Source organism: Vulpes vulpes, chromosome 4, assembly GCF_048418805.1.
Source record: "Vulpes vulpes isolate BD-2025 chromosome 4, VulVul3, whole genome shotgun sequence".
NCBI lineage: Eukaryota > Metazoa > Chordata > Mammalia > Carnivora > Canidae > Vulpes > Vulpes vulpes.
Window position 1 is genome coordinate 100,793,352 of NC_132783.1, and position 16,405 is coordinate 100,809,756.

General features: G+C 41.8%; 2 protein-coding genes across 4 annotated transcripts in view; one reads left to right on the forward strand and one right to left on the reverse strand.

Moving 5' to 3' along the window:
- DOCK2 (dedicator of cytokinesis 2) overlaps positions 1 to 16,405 on the reverse strand; it is a 397,545-nt gene that overhangs the window by 189,139 nt on the left and 192,001 nt on the right. The window lies entirely within an intron of this gene.
- Positions 1 to 16,405, forward strand: part of INSYN2B (inhibitory synaptic factor family member 2B) — a 175,995-nt gene that overhangs the window by 96,891 nt on the left and 62,699 nt on the right. For all 3 annotated transcript variants that reach the window (XR_012001189.1, XM_026007361.2, XM_026007364.2), the window contains exon 3: positions 1,079 to 1,153. Coding sequence is in view for 2 of the 3 variants with exons in the window: in XM_026007361.2 (XP_025863146.2) it covers positions 1,079 to 1,153 (75 nt within the window). In the remaining variant the exon portion in view is untranslated. The remainder of the gene's footprint in view (positions 1 to 1,078; positions 1,154 to 16,405) is intronic.

Consider the following 16,405-nt stretch of genomic DNA (forward strand, 5'->3'; position numbering starts at 1 on the left):
TGGGTTAAGTCATTTGCCAGGACAGGGGCAAAGAGAGAGAGCACTGGTTCCTGTTAATAAAATGTCTCCGAAGTCTTTTAGGCTCTGTGGTTTCCCCAAATCATAACCAATGGTGTCCCTTTGTCCTGAATAGATTTCATCCATTTCTAGGCTTTGGATTTCCATTGCCATTTGTTTTTGTGTCCAGATATCAATAGACTGGAGAAAGGGTGGTGGTGAAACAATAGGGCCAAAAGTTATTTTTATAAGGAGAGGGGGCCAGTTAATAAATGATGGCAGAGAATAATAGCACACAGGTACTTCCCCCCTACTCCATCCTTCTAGCAAGTTGCTGTATTTGCACAGGATTTTAGTTATTTGTGTGTTTGTTACAAAGGACTTGAGGTTACTGTTGACCTTCCCCTCCACTGACCACTTTGATGGATTCAGCCATTCCATCACTGATCGGCTAAGTAAGGAACTGAAATGAGATCACAATTCTGCAAAGAGAAAAAGTCACAAAATGCTTTCCTGGGTGACTCAGCACCAGTCTGAGGAGGAGAAGGCAGTGATCTATTTAGGTGTGGAATGTTTGTCCTTTGAAAAGTGCCCCCTAAAGACTAGGAAGAAGGAATGGCTAAAGCTAATCAACAAAAGGGTAGGAGAAGGAAGAAGTAATTAACTGGCATTTGCTGACATGAATCAGACCCAACATTGCCTTATAAGAGAAAAGCACTGTGGTGATACTGAGAAATGCGCTGAACAAAATGGTCAGGAGTTTTAATAATCTCCCTTCTATTTGCAAAGTCCCTCAGTTTCCCTAGCTATTCGTGGGGATAAGAGTAACTGACTCATCTCACCAGCTTGTTGTCAGCATGAAGAAAACCTCAGATATAAAAACAGTTAAACATTTATAAAGCCCTCTAGAAATGTGAGGTCCTGTGATCATGGGTCTTTTCTTTCTTTACTTGTCATGCAACTCTAGAGCATTGCTACTGATTTCTTATCAGTAATGCTATGCTATAGGAAACCAGTTGCTAGAATGTGTGCATCCCATGGGGTTTGCCTAGATTCATCCAGCAAATGCTCTATCTTGCAGGCGCAACTTTTATCGAACTGGCCAAGATCTCAACAATTGCAGTACCTGCCAGAACACGGCGTGCATCATATACAGGTACCTGGCCACAACCAAGGCCTGCTGTGGGGGCCACAGAACACCCTTGTAAACTCTCTTAGACACAGAAAGTCAAGAGAGAGGCAAGGACAGGAAGCCTTTGAATACCTGAAACTTAAAAAAAAAAAAAAAAGGTGTTTAACTCGGAAATATTAACATCTGGTTCCAAGGCAGACATTGCTTTCTTTCCTTACAATAAGGTCTATGAGCAAATCCTGTTAATCGCCCTAAACTTACTGCTCAGTAAGTATGGGCACCACGCTAAGCTCCGTGTGCATATTTATATCTTATTTCACAGTTACATCTTGTGAGGCAGGTGTCAGTGTCTTTGGGGAAGCTAAGCTATGTGACCCAGCTTGCATTAAACATTTTCAGAGAGCAGGAGGGGTCAGACTCAGGACTCAAATCCAGATCTTTCTGATCCCAAGCCCTGTGATCTCAATTATTCCACCACACTGCCTCTTCCTCAGCAGTAGCTATTACCTGTCAAGCACGTGTTATGTGTCAAGAACTGTACTAAGCACTTTGTGTTCACTACTAAGTACATAATTTCCTTCTAGCAGAGGGTAAGGTTGCTACCATAAAGTAGATTTTTATAAGTGGTAAATGGGAAAAAAATCATATAGTGGTAAGTGCGCTAAACTTAAAGTCAAAATCCCCAAGTTGAGCCCTGCTCAACCACTTGAGGCTCAGTTGCCTCATCTGTGGAGTGGGGACAATTATTCCTATTCCTCACTATGAGGAGCAAATTAGCTCATATAGGTGAATGCCTTTTATAACTGCAAACCTCTGTACAAATCCAAGGGTTATTACTGTTATTACTAGAAAGATCGATGTCCCCTTAGCTGGAAGTCCACTTTTGGTGGCAATGTAGAAAAGTAGCCAAAAGCAGTCATTTCAGTTGATGGCATCTAATTTTGTCTGACATAAGTATACAGTTGAGCCTTCTCTATTACTTTTCCATCTTGGAGGAGAAAGGCAGTGAGAGCCTGAGCAAATTGAAGCCCAATTGTGTTGCCTGTGTCTTCTGTTTAGAACCTCTCTGTCTCTCTAGCAGAATCCTGGGGTTTTGTCCTAACAAGGGGGTTTGAGGACAGAGGGGTGCTGGAAACAGAAGTCAGGAGGTCCCTCCTTATGCTTAGGAGTTACAGGATCACGCATTTTTATCAAATAACACAAGTTTCAGGACTACTCACAGGAAATGCCCTTTATCTCAGTGTAAAATATCCCCTCAAAAAAGGGAGCCCTGGAAAAGGCTTATGGTATCAGAAAGTGTAAATAGGCAGTCTCATCAACTGCTTAACTTTTTACTATCTTTTTTAAAATATATATATCTCCTACATTTTATTTAAATTTTATTTACTTATTCATAAGACACACACACACACACAGAGAGAGAGAGAGAGAGGCAGAGACATAGGCAGAGGGAGAAGCAGGTTCCATGCAGGGAGCCCAATGTGGGACTTGATCCCAGGACCCTGGGCTGAAGGCAGATGCTCAACCACTGAGCCACCCAGGCGTCCCTATATATCTCCTATCTTAAGCAAATTTCCTAATCAGTGGGAGGACCAAGACATTTAGGGAAGACAAAATCTATTCATCATAAACAAGAAGAATTGTTTTTAATGAACCTACATTTAAGTTTTGGATAATCTTTTTTTTTCAGCAGTGAATGATGTATTTTGTACTATCTTAAGATGACTTTTTAATTAAGCTCTGTAAGTGAAAAGGACAAGTGGTTATTTCCCAATCTACTGTGAGTTTCATAGCCTGGTCTTGAGCAAATCATTTCTCGCCTCTGAGTTTCCTCGTCTGAAAAAAGAGGGCCTTTCATTAGATGACTCCTATGGTCCCTTTTGGTCCTGACGTTCTGACGTTTTATGCTGAATTAAAAGTGGCAATATTTGGCTAAACTATGACCTTCCAACAAGTCTGAGAATGTTTGCATTTTTCTAGTACGTACTTCAAACATCCCAAGCAAACATTCTAAATTAAGTTACACCCCTGCACTGGTTAGCAAGCCTTCACACACACACATCCCTTTCCAATTTTCCAAGAACAGCAGTTGTATACTCCTATCCCTTATTACCATTCAAAGCCAGACTGCTCTCCCAGACAGTATCTACAGCCTTGCATCTAAGCCATTGTGAAGGAACAGGCAATTAATTTGATGAAAGCAAAGAGATCAGAACAACATCCCTGTCAGAGTAACAGTGGGAAGATGAGAGTTGTCATTTTTTTTTTTTAACATTTCAAATAACTTCAAACCTTGTGTTGTGTCCTGGAAAATCAGATCTTACAAACTGATGAATAAGCGATGTGAAATACTCATCCTCAGGCCTTGTTAAGTGGCAGTCTCTCTCCCTGATGATGGATGGGCCCAGGGCACATCACTGTACATAAAGTGCCTGGACACCTGATGGGTTGCCTGTCGGGTCTTCTTCTATGGAAATGTTGCTGCTAAGTTAGCAACACATAAGGTTTTCCAAATGGTTCCATCAGCCAAAGGCTATACTTGTTTCCATCAAGACATGTGAGGTCATTGGTTCTATCCAACTCATTGTCCTGCCTCCAAGAATAGCCTTCTGGGTGCCCCAACCCCATGCCTCCATGGCTTTCTTTTTACCATGAATCATTCTGACAGATCCTACCTCGCCAAGGGGAACAACACTAACGCCTACAGATCCCATGCATAGCTCTCAGGGGTTCCATACAGCAGGGAGGATAGACTCCTTGGAATTGTGACTACCATAGGTACTAAGGGAAAAATGTGGGAATTGCCTCTATGCCTTAAGCTGGTTGCAGGCTGTTTAGTCCCCAATCACTCTCCTTAGTGTTAATCCTAGGACAAGTTACTCAAAGGATTGGGTGAATGCCACCTGTGGTACCAACATAAGTAACATTGAATTACCTGGTGAGAAGGCTGTCTTTTTTTCAAATTTATTTCAATCCTTCTGATTATCCAGCAGGGGAAATCTGAGTTTGGTACTAGAATATCTTCAAAGCCTTTATAATGCTTGCTTATCACACTTCTTTGCCAGAAGAGAGCAGCTCTCAGATTCATAGCCATAGGCAAGCAACAGTATCCAGCCAGAGGGTAATCATTTTAAATTTTTTACTGAAGTTTTTAACTTTGAAAACTCGTCCTTCTATATATTCATCATAAGTAATGCAGGTCTCCACTTTCAAAAGTGATATTAACTGTTTTGTATAAATGTTCAAGTTTAAAAGTGAATTGACTTAGAAAAATTAAGTAAATGTGCAGATGGTGTGGGGAGTTTCACAAAGGCCTGGAAGGTGATAAATGAAGGATGAAGTTTGGGAAACGCTGCACTAAGGAATAAGCTCCCTTTTCTCTTCTCAGAGGCAGGGGTCCCTCCATGCCACATCCCTCCTCCATCCCTCATCTATTCTCTGCTTTTCCAGTACTTTGTCTTCGCAGTCAGTCTAAAAAAATAAAAGCCTTTTTGGAGGTCTTTGGCTACACCAATCATGCATTTATTTTCTGGATGTAGATCCCTGAAAAAATCTGCTTGGCTTAAGTTGTAAAATGCCTCAGATGTTTTAGGGAAAAGAATAGGAAATCTTTCTCCTATCTAAGCATGTTGCTTCAGAAATGGAAACAAAAAGCAAGCTGGAAACTTACCATTTTAAATGGGTGAAGGGTGAGGTTGGCCATGGAAGGTTTGAAATGTTCTAGAGAGGAGAGAGCAGCAAAAGAGCCGTTGTGTGTGGGGGAGTCTACCAGGACAGCTCTTTCCTGCCTTCTCTTCTCAGCCTCAGCCTCTTCTCATGGCTTCCACTGCACTCATGGCTTTTAATTTTATTTCTGTGACACCATCCTCCCCTACCTTTTTCATGAGATTGCTCTCTTCCCCTCTGTGCTTACCTGTAAATATTTCCATGTTGATATCTCAAAGCCACTTAAAATTCACCATTTATCAAAACACACTGCTTATTTTCTCCCATGAAATGAACTATCTTCCTATTAGTTCTAATTTGCTCAAAGCCATTAACCATGACTTCGTAAACCTTAGTCCCCACTGCCTCGCTCTTCTCCTTCACAGTATCCATCAGACTGGCTGCTAATCCTACTTGCTAAATCCATCTCCTTAGCTTTAGCCCCTCTGGTCAGTCAAGGCCCTCATTATTTGTCACTTGAATGCTACCTCATTTATCTGCCATAGGTCCCAGGTAATCCTTCCAAATTTAGCAATCTTAGACTGCTAAAATGCCCAAAAAGTAAAATCTTAACATGTCACTCTCCTGCTAAACAATTTTGTCCTGGTTCCTGTGCTGCATTTAGCTAATTTTTCAGGGCCCTTTGAATGTGATCCTAACCTTCTTACCTTCTGGGTCTCATATTTCTCCCAAGCCACAGAGAATTCAGTTACAAATACTGTGTGTTCTATCATACCTTGGTGCCTTTGCATAAGTTCCCTCATTTCTTTGGTTGCCTTTTCTGCCCTGCCTTGTCTGGAAATTTCCTCTTGCAGCTTAAAAGCCAGTTCCTCTGGATAACCTTACAATCAATCCTTCCTGTGGAGGAACCCTATGGCATGCATGTTCCTCTGCTATACCATTTATCCTATTACATTATAGTGTAGTGTTGATGAGTTTCTTTCCTTCAGCAAATGGCTAATATCTCAAAGTTGTGGGCCAATATCTAGTATGTAGTTGGTGCTCAGTAGATACTTGTCAATAAAGAAAATGGCTACATTGACTGGAGCAAGGATAAAAAGCAGTGGTGGGTTTGAGACAGTTATTTAGATTGCCCAAATGCCATTGTTACTATTTGTGTGTGTCCCTGCCCTTAGGTGGGGAAGTGGAGGGTCTTAACTAATCAAATTTCTTATTGGAAGGTTTCTATGCAGCAGGTCCTCAGTAGATATTTTTGAATAGAAACAAACAACAACTGAATGTAATACAGAAATTGTCAATTTTCAAATACCTGGAATGCTATATACTCTCGACAAAATGGAACCTAATCAAATCTTCCTTTGATGACTCAGAGAGCCTGTTGCAATTTCACAGGACATTGGGATCCTCATTCATCATGGCCATCCAAAATTATTGCCCAGTATCTCTGTACCAGCTGTGGTTGGAAAGGCAAAGTTTGATTTGCGGCAAACCACAAAGTCCCTTCATGCTTAAATATCTCCCCTCTGTGGTATCTGAACTACTCCAATGATCTCTTTGGGAGAGGGGTTTAAGACATTAGACCCGCAGTCTTTCTTGGTAAAATATCAAAACCCAGTGTGGTGACTAGAATAATGGCCCTGTAAGATGTTCATATTCTAATTCCTGGATAGGTGAATGTTACCTAACATGGAAAAACAGACTTTGCACATGTGGTTAAGGATCTAGGGATGAGATGAGCAGCCATGATTGTCTATGTTGGCCCAATTTAATCATGAGGATCTCCATAAAGGGAAGAGAGAGGCAGGAGATGCAGAATCAGAGAATGAGATGTGACAACAGAAGCAGAGGTTCAAGAGAGGTAATCACAAGGAAAGCATGTGGACAGCTTCTAAAAGGTAGAAAAAGCAAAGAGCAGACTCTCTCACAGAGCCTCTAGAAGGAACACTGCTCTGCTGACACTGGATTTACAGTTCTGGAGGACTTCCGATCTCCAGGGCTCTACAAGTACCATTTGTGTTTTAAACCACTAAATTTGTGATCATTTGTTGCAGTAGCAATAATAATACAATCAGATTAATTTTTTATGATTCATAAACTGTTGACATCTAATTGGAGGTCAGTTTTTTTTTACTTTTTTGGATGACTTCTATGACAGCTAGCTGAAGGCAGAGATCTGTTGGGAATCAATAAGAGTGCCTATTATAGATACTTGGTCACTATAAACACCTTTTGTTCTCACATTTAATCCTAATAATCATGTGAGACAGATACAAATACTTCTATTTTGCAGATGAGGTAACTGAGGCTCAAGCACTTGCATAATACTCAGATTAGACAATTAGGACTGAAAGAGTGAGAACACATGCAGAGTTACTCTGAAGCTAGTAAGTGGCAATGACAAGATTGGGACTCAGTTCTAGGGCCGGCTAGTTAGATTCTACAGCATGCTGCCTTCAGAGGCCAGACCTGTTTATGGGATGTCAGCAGAATGTTATGTGGCCAAGTTCCCCTCAGCCAAGGGCATCATGAGGGTTTGTGTTTTAGATGTAGGCCTTAAATAATGTTCTCAAAGGTTAATCAAGGACCACCTGCATGAGAGTCTCCTGGGTATCTGAATACTGGCTGCTGGCCTTCACCCCAAACCTGCTGGAGCAAGGGGTGGGATGAAGGATAGGAGTCTTAATTATAGCAAGCTCCTTGGAAAGGTCTGATCTGAATAAAGCTTAAGAAACATTCAACTAGGTAAAATCAGGGTATTTTTTAAGACTTTATTTATTTATTTGAGACAGAGAGAGAACATGCATGAGAGAGCACAGTGGTAGAGAGGAAGAAGCAGGCTGCCTATTGAGGAGGGAGCCCAATGCAGGGCTTGATCCTAGGATCTGGGATCATGATCTGAGTTGAATGTAGATGCTTAACTGACTGAGCCACTCAGGTGCCCCAGAATCAGGGTCTTGAAAGGAAGAGGTGGCAATTGATTTATGAGAAACTTTTGTGACAAACAGCCTACATGTCCATGAAAAGAAAATTCTTGCTTATAAAATAGCCCAGCAATTAGTTTTTGTTTTAAATGCATCATTGGAAAGATGATTTACCTTTCTACTAATTAAAGGGTTACACCATCATATACAGACTTAACTAGGGGGTGCATGTGAGATTGGATGCAACATGAAAGGAAGAGGAGGTCAGGGGGCTTGCTCATATAGTAAGTGTAATTTTTGAGGCCTATTTCCAATGAGAAGAGAAAGTGAGTCTCTGTCAGTCCACTTTGGGGTCCATGCTCGCATTATGCATTACTTAGAGGATTCATTTGTAGTCACTCCTTCCTGCCACAACTCCCAGCTCCTCAGGCCTCATCTGAGATCAGGAATAGAATGGCAATCCCTGCTGACATTCCTCCTCCAATTAAGGTTAAGACCAATTAAAGCCCAATTCTGCTCCCAAGCTAAGAGCCCAAATGCTAGGAACTATCCTCTGGTGAGTCTCCTGGGTATCTGAATACTGGCTGCTGGCCTTCACCCCAAGCCTGCTGGAGCAAGGGATGAGATAAAGGATAGGAGTCTTAATTATAGCAAGCTCCTTGGAAAGGTCTGATCTGAATAAAGCTTAAGAAACATTCAACTAGGTAAAATCAGGGTTCTTTTTTTTTTAAGATTTTGTTTATTTATTTGAGAGAGAGAGAGAACATGCATGAGAGAGCACAGGGAGTCCTGGAGGAGCAATCAGAAATACCAGGTGGGCGAGTATGCAAAGTGCTGCCTGGCACCACTGTCCCCCTCTTCAGGAGATAAGTGTAGTAACCCCATGCTCCTGAACCAGGTAATATGCGTGACACTGAATGCCAGGAGCCTCCACCATCATCCTCTCATTTCCTCAAGCTCCATGGACCATGGGCTGCATTTTCATCGTGATTGACTCCTGTTGCTGTTACAACTTCTTCTGAATCAGACAGAGAAATCAAGGATATTCAAGAGGAGATTTGCTGCAAGCATCTCTCTTTGCACCCAGCAACCAGCTTTTCCTTTGTACCTGGTGTCACTCCCTCACAGTTTTGGTATTCAGAACTCATCAGAAGGAGCCTATCTGGAACACAAGCCAAAGCCTTACAGCTGTGTGCCTTGCAGTAAAAAAGCCAGGCTTGTACCTTACCAAGGAAAGAGGCTGTGGAGTATTAATGAGCAACCTAGGGTCACACAGTCAGTGGCACTGAACGTTTCCTAGAGTTTCCTTCTGCAGTGAAGCTTTTTGACCACTGGGTTTCGGCCTTGCCTGCCACTTACAGCTATTACCTAACCAGAGAAAAAGGTATTATTTTACTAGAAATGCAATATGCACCCAGGCCTATGGGTTTAGTAACCAACTTTCCACTTAAATTTTTTAGTATTTTCCTTTTGTCTGCTTCTGATGCTCTGCCAGTGTGGAGCTGGGTGAACTGTGAGAGCTTTTCCTTCTAGCCACAGTCCTCCCTCTGGCCAGCAATGAAGTCTGCAGTGAAAAATAATTGTAAATTACAGAGCATATCTGTTCTTTCTAGTAATCACAGATGTGTTTGCATTCCTCAGCACATTCCAATATGGACTGAGCAGCATTTATTACAAATGCTGGAACAGGAACATTATGGCAATACCATCCAGCATCCCCCAAACAACTGCCACCAAACATGGCTCAAGCTCTCTCTTTAGGAAACAGACATAGAGTTTGGGGTACATGTGGAAATTTCTCTGAGCCTCAACAGGTTGATCCCCAGGACATTTGCTCCTAGCTCCCATTTTTCTCAGTAGCTTTATCCCTTCCTTCTTCTACCTAGAATGCAAGGAAAAAGTAGGATTTATAGCATCAGCAATTTATCTGAAATAAAAATTAAATCTATTTTAATGCATTAATAGCTAAATAGCCTGAAACATACCATAAATATAAAATCAATCAAGTTTAGAATTTCACAGGAATAACAAATGGATGGCTGCTGGCAAAGAGGCCACGGCTGACCACAGAATGATCCAATCTTTATTTCTCTGTCAAGTTAATGTAACAATCATTACTGTTTGTTATGCCAGGCATGGTGCCAGGTGCTTTGCCAAACACTGTACATGTATCATCTCATGTTAGACTCCCAACAACCCTAAAATGTGGGTATGGTTGTTATTATCACTCTGCAGATGAGGAAACTGAGATGCAGAGGGGTTACAGGAGCAACTTATCCAAGATTCAATGTGGCCAGAGCTCAAATCGATCCTGCTTTCAGGAGATTTTCCTGCCCCTGTCCCCCTTACCTTTGACCTTGCATAAGCAATGAATGTACGTGTTTAAAGCTCTCTGAGATGATCTGCCCTTTCCGAGGTCCTAACATGAAGACCTTCCTCACAGAGCACAGGGCACAGACTTCTTCCATAGACAGTGATCAGCAGTGAAGCTTTCTACATCTTGGTACTACTTATTTATGTACCAAGAAGAGAACCCGCAATTCTCTGAGGACTCGTCAGCAGACAGATGCCCTAGGAGAAGGGGTGCACTTGCCAATTTAAAATGGCTGCAAGTTGTGAAGCTTAAAACTATACCCTATAAATAATGAGCAAACTGATCATTAAAAGAAAGCATTAGGAACAAAATCCCATCCAGGCTTGGGGAGGGGTTTTGGGGGAAGAAAACAAACTAACAAAAGCTCCTACTTTCCCAGACTATAATTCTTCCCAAGAGACACTTTCCAAAGTGGTGTGATTTATCCAAGTGGAGAGGAACCAAACTATCCTCTTTGATTCCATTGATTCTTACAGATAATTCTTTAAAAAAGAAAGTTGCAGGAGGTCAATAAATCTGTGGTGCACCTGGGTTCTATGGCAAGAAGGGCCACGGAAGCCCTCTGACAGATGAGGAAGAGATGGAGAGGGGTTCCGAAGCTGTTTTGTCTCAGGGAGATGCTATAGATCATTAATTTCCCAGCCAACTTGCCTGGACTGTATGGTTTATGGCAGTGGCTTGTCACCATTTCTCTTTATAAAAGAGCAAGACTCATCTGCTAAGAAGGAAGTGCAAAGAGCCCACCACAGACCTCAGCAGCGTACAGTAGACTCAAGATTGCTGAGTACCTATATTACCCTGAGTAGGCTGCCTCCTTTTTTTGTTGTTTTTTAAGATTTATTTATTTATTCATGAAAGACACAGAAAATGAGGCAGAGGGAGAAACTGGCTCCCTGGGAGGAGCCTGAAGGAGGATGCGATCCTGGATCCTGGGATCATGCCCTAAGCCAAAGGCAGATGCTCATCTGCTGAGCCACCCAGGTGTCCCTAAGCTGCCTCTTACGAGCATGTCCATTTTCTCTGGAAATGCAGCCTCATGGCCAGAATTACCCTGCAAGCTAGAAACACTATTATGAGGTGGTCAGCTTGGTCATAAAGTGCCCCCCATGGGGCCCAGCCCCAGATTTGGACTGGCTCCACAGAGGGTCATTAAAGTGGTGCACCAGGCCTTGATCACCATCACCTCACCACCCCCACCCCATACACATTTGGCAACTAGGACCTCACACAGATAGAGACTACTATGTTCTTTTAGCACAGTATACCTTAGTATACAAGCTTTGGAGCGGGACAATATAGGCGCAAATCCTGGCTCTGTCACTTACTCGTGTGTGCTCTTGGCAGAATATTTAACCTCGTAGTTTTCTCATGTATAAAATGAAGTTAATATCTATCTCATGGGGTTGTGAGAATTACATGAGACATGCAAGAATTACTGAACTTCTAGTATAGTGTCTACAATACGGATTACACTCCATAAATGAGAATAGTAGTAGTTGTCCTTGTCTTCTTACCTCCCAACCCCTCCTCCTCCCCACCTTCCTACTTATCCTCATTACTGTTATTCATTTAATTATTCATTACTATTATTCATTTAATTACCATATGTCCTCACCTAACAAGGTGCAGGTACTCTCATACTTCCTTTCTTAGAATAAAAACCCCTGGTAATAGCCAAGCCCTGGGCTAAAACATCTGATCCCTCTTTGGAAAAACAAAGGACTAGCAGTCAGGAAGCCAGGCTTGGATTCTGATCATAACTCATGGTGCGACTTCCCTTTGCTAACCCCTTTGTCAGTTTAATGGGGATAGGAACCTTCCCAACCTCCTGGGCTATTGTAAGGGTAAAATAAAAACACACATCTGAGAGGTTTGCAATATGAAAGTGCTATATAAAAGTAAGAGGTTTCTACTGTTTATTTCTATATAAACTTTTATCTCCTTTTGGCTTATCCAACTTCAGTTTGCTTAGCCAAGATACTGCATCTAGAGCCTGGCTCTGTTGCTTTCTTATATACTTATGCATTTATCTACTTTTTGCTTCTCACTATTTCTTCTTCCAGAAAAGCTGTGACTTAGGCTTCTTGCTCCTTCCAGTTACTTAGAAAAACACCCTTCTACTTTTCACCTATCATGATGGCTTAAGCATTGATCTGATCTGTCAGATTAGTAAGGGGCCCTCAGGAAGAAAACTGGAAAGCTCTCTTCCATTTTTGCTTTATACAGAGCTCATTTTCTAAGTGCAATGTGGTGCCATACACAGGTATCTTGGGCAGAAAGGGCTCTAAGGCTCCTCAGTGAACTGGGTACCCCTGAATCAGGTGGTAGGTATTCCTTGCATCTTCAGTGGACTAATCTCACAGACCTTCAGTGCTCCGGACTATCTCAGTGGTTCCAGGCCTAAATCCCATATTGTAACAATTTCTTGACCATTTTCCCCAAACTGTGAGCCAGAGGTCTGCTCAAGCTCAGCACTCAATATTTCTCTCCTTCCTATGGAATATGAATGGCAGAAGATGCTAAGGGTGTCAGGGTAGGGAGATTAAGAGTTAGAAAAGAAGTGGTGGTTAGGTTGCAAAAGTTACTGGTGTTCTACCTTGATACCAAGCCCAAGGCAAACAGTCATTCCCCAGAATCTACAAAGGACCCTCTGCTAAGGGTTTACTTGTAAGCACCTTATTCCCCTTTCAAGAGGTTGCTGAATTAGTTAAGCAGTGAGTTGAGGGGTATCTCCTCTTCTCTACTCAGCCTCAAAATGAAAACAGATGAGAAAGGGCACTGCCCCAGCCTATTTATAAGGCAGCTGCTACCAAAACAAGATATACTCCCTCTCCTCCTCTCCAAACTAAACAGTAGTTTGTCAAATGGATGAATAAGAAGAAAAGTGGCAGTTTTCCTTTATGTTAATAAATTGTTTTGGCCTAAAAACCATTAATCAATTTCTTTCCAAAGTGTACATGCTTCCCTATACTCTGCTATTTGCCTGGACTTGAAAAGAAAGTCACTTTCAATCCTCTTTAAATTGCCAAGACTCATGGGGACAGTTACAGGAGGAGGGTGGGGAGCTCCCTAAGCTCTAATGATTATAATGGAAACCTGTGGTGTTTCCATAGAAACATAAAGAGTATATTCTTCCCAGAATGTATATAGAGGGTAGGAGTGAAGAGTGATGTTCCTGACAAGGTGTACAATTACCAAAAAGCTAAAGGTATGAGTGAGAAAGTAAGGCAGTCGGTCCCTAAGATAGGAAGGCAAAACACTTAGTGAAGAGTAGAGTGGGCCGAGACCATATCCTATGTGAGGACATTTCGCCTTTTATTGTGTCCCATCTGCACAACTACCTAGCAAGGTAGCTTTATAATCCCCATTTTCAACTGAGTCTCAGAGAGTAGCAACTTGCCCAAGGTCACCCAGCCAGTAAGTAGTATAGCCTCAGTTCAAACCCAGGAGTGTTCCACTTGAGAGCCTCTGTTCTATTCTCTATATTGGGCTGAACTTTAAATTGTAATGATGAGACAGAGTTAACATTCTGTCTCCTGGCTCTTCTCTCTCCAGGCATGCCAGTTCTATACACATTCTGGAATCTTCCAGAGCATTATTTTTCTAATTGGTTTTGGGACACTGTTCTGAGTCTTAACAAACTCAAGTGGTTTGTTGTTGTTGTCATTTGTTTGAATTGTGAAGTCAGAGAAAAGTTACATATAAGAAGAAGAAGGAGGCCTGTTTATGTTATGTTCATATAATTTGGTAGAGGTGTATGCATAAACAGTTGGAAGGTAGGGGTAGTTGAGATAAATGCAAAGCATTTTTTAAGGCAATTGTTAGTGGATGGATGGATAATAGTCTGGCTGACTGAATAGATGGGTGGAATATCCTGTACCAGAAAGCACAAGAAATTCTGAGAATGAGCAGGAGGTACCCACTTTATTGGGCTCTATCTGGTGCTCTAGGATGAAGGTTATCTTTTTGCCTTGGGGGGAAGGCTATGAATATTTCAGGAGGTAGCAGAAACTATGAATGTGGGTGTCCCCTATCTGTGAACTAGTGCTAATGGGGGTAAGAATCAAAGTTTGCAACTTACTGCTTTAATGCTTTCCTTGAAGCAATGCAGAGATTGTTGGAAACAATTCTTCCCCAGCCTCTGAATCCACCTCCTTAAGTTTTCACTGCAGAGAGTGAGGTGCAGGGAGTGCAGACAAAAATTCACCCTAGGCCCAGAGACAGAGGAGTGCAGAGCTGGATAGTGCATCCTGGAAGTGAAAGCCTCATTGTTTGAGTCTGTGGAAGCCTTTGTTCACTGAGCTGGCAAATCCTGGCCTTTGGCTAAAATGTCCCTAATTGCTTTTGATGTTGACTAGTATTTACTGAAGACACAGAGCCACTAGACTACCAGTTCCAGGAAGCCAGAAATAATGTCTATATGTCTGTCTATCATTCCTTCCCTAGCACCTAGCACAGGGCCTGGCACATGGGTGATACTCAATAAATATTTGTTGAATGACTGGCTGTATACTTGGTGCCTTGCTCTGAGCTGAGTGTTGTACATGCATATCCTTTAAATTTCACTGAAATCCTATGAGTAGGTACCATGCTCATTTTGCAGATGAGGACACTGTGGCTTAAAATATGAGAAATGACTTCCCCAAGATCTCACAGTTAATTAGTCATGGAGTTTTGTTTTGAAAAACACAGCCATTATATAGATCACCCAGCCAGGAGTATGTCCCTATGGAATAGACCAGGGAGGAATGGACAAAGAAAGGATGACACCAAGGAGAAGAAAATCTGGGTAAAGCTTATCAAAAATGCAGAAACAAAATTATGAGAAACATCTTCCAAATGCTCCCTAAGCACTAATACCCCATCAGATTGGCTTCAAAATATGCCATCAGGATCTTCTGACTCTTTAGCTTCTTCCATCTTGGAATGTGCATTTGAGGGTTTTATTAGGCATGTGCGACAATCATGATTTGCCTTTCCAGCAACACTTACTCTGATCCTGGGTCTCTGAGAGTTGACATGAGGGTAGTAGATAAGGACAAGTGTCCCTTTAATAATAGCTCCTTTTCATGCCTTGCTGGGTAGAAAGGCCTTGGACTGTCATGCTACATCATAAACCCAAGTGGGATCTTTTGTCTTCCATATGAAACATTTCATTTCCCTCCTTGCTAAGCAAGGAGAATGCACTGTTTCTGTGACTTTGCATTTCCTTCACTTTCTACACTCCTACACTGGTTACTCATCTTGGGCCATCTGAGGCCTCTAGAATGAAACCAGGTGAAAACACAGCTGAGAGCTTAAGAGCCTTCTTATAATCATCTCGGCAGTGGAAACTCCCCTGTAAGTAAATCTCCTAGGGAGGAAAGTGGACAATTGAGGGCAGAGAGAGCTGATGCATACCCTTCAGGGGCATCTGTAGGATTAATTCTTTTTGGCCCTGCTGTCCAGTTTCTGGGAAAACTGAGCCAGAGTTATGAGGCAAGCTGACAAACTCTGACACACCTGCAGGCCTGATTCTCAAGCCCTCAAGGGCATGGGAAGTGTGAGTACCCATTGTGAGCACCTACTATGAACAAAGCCAGAGCTTCTGTACTCCCTGTCCTCTGACTCTTTCAGATTCTGGGAACCCTCAGTCCCCAGATGCATCATGTTTACCCCAAAGATCTGTGTACAGATAATACAATGGAGTCTGTACATTAATGACTCCAAAACACACAAATAAAATAGCAAAGAAAAAATGGAGATTAGGAAATGCCCATCAAAGGAAAGAATTTAAGTATGTCTACATGGAGGAATACTATGAGGTAAGTGTATAGGGAAAGCTCTATGAGACACATTGTTAAGTTGAGAAGGAAAAGATAAAGTCATAATGTATTAGTGGTAATAATGGTAATGATGATAATAATAACACTAACACGAGCTACCACATGTGGAAGGCTTACTACATGCCAGGTACTGCTCTAAGAACTTCCTTTGTGTTCTCTCACTTAATTAAAATACATATTAATTTCAAAGAAAGCCTTTGAGATAGTTGCTGCTCTTGTGTCCATTTTATTGATGAGGAAATTGAGTTGTCAGTTTTATCGTATATGCCTCTGCATTATTTAAATCTTCTATAATGAGACAGTTTTTGTGTAAAATGCATAAAAAGAATGAACAATTTAATAGCATTAAATAAATGTGTGAGAGAGATTGAAGCAATATTTACTGAACACCTACTATCAGGCTGCCATATTATACATCTCAGTTAGACTTAAGAACACCCCTAAAAGGAAGGCATTTCAGGTGCCAATTAAGTCCTTGAGGAACTGGAGG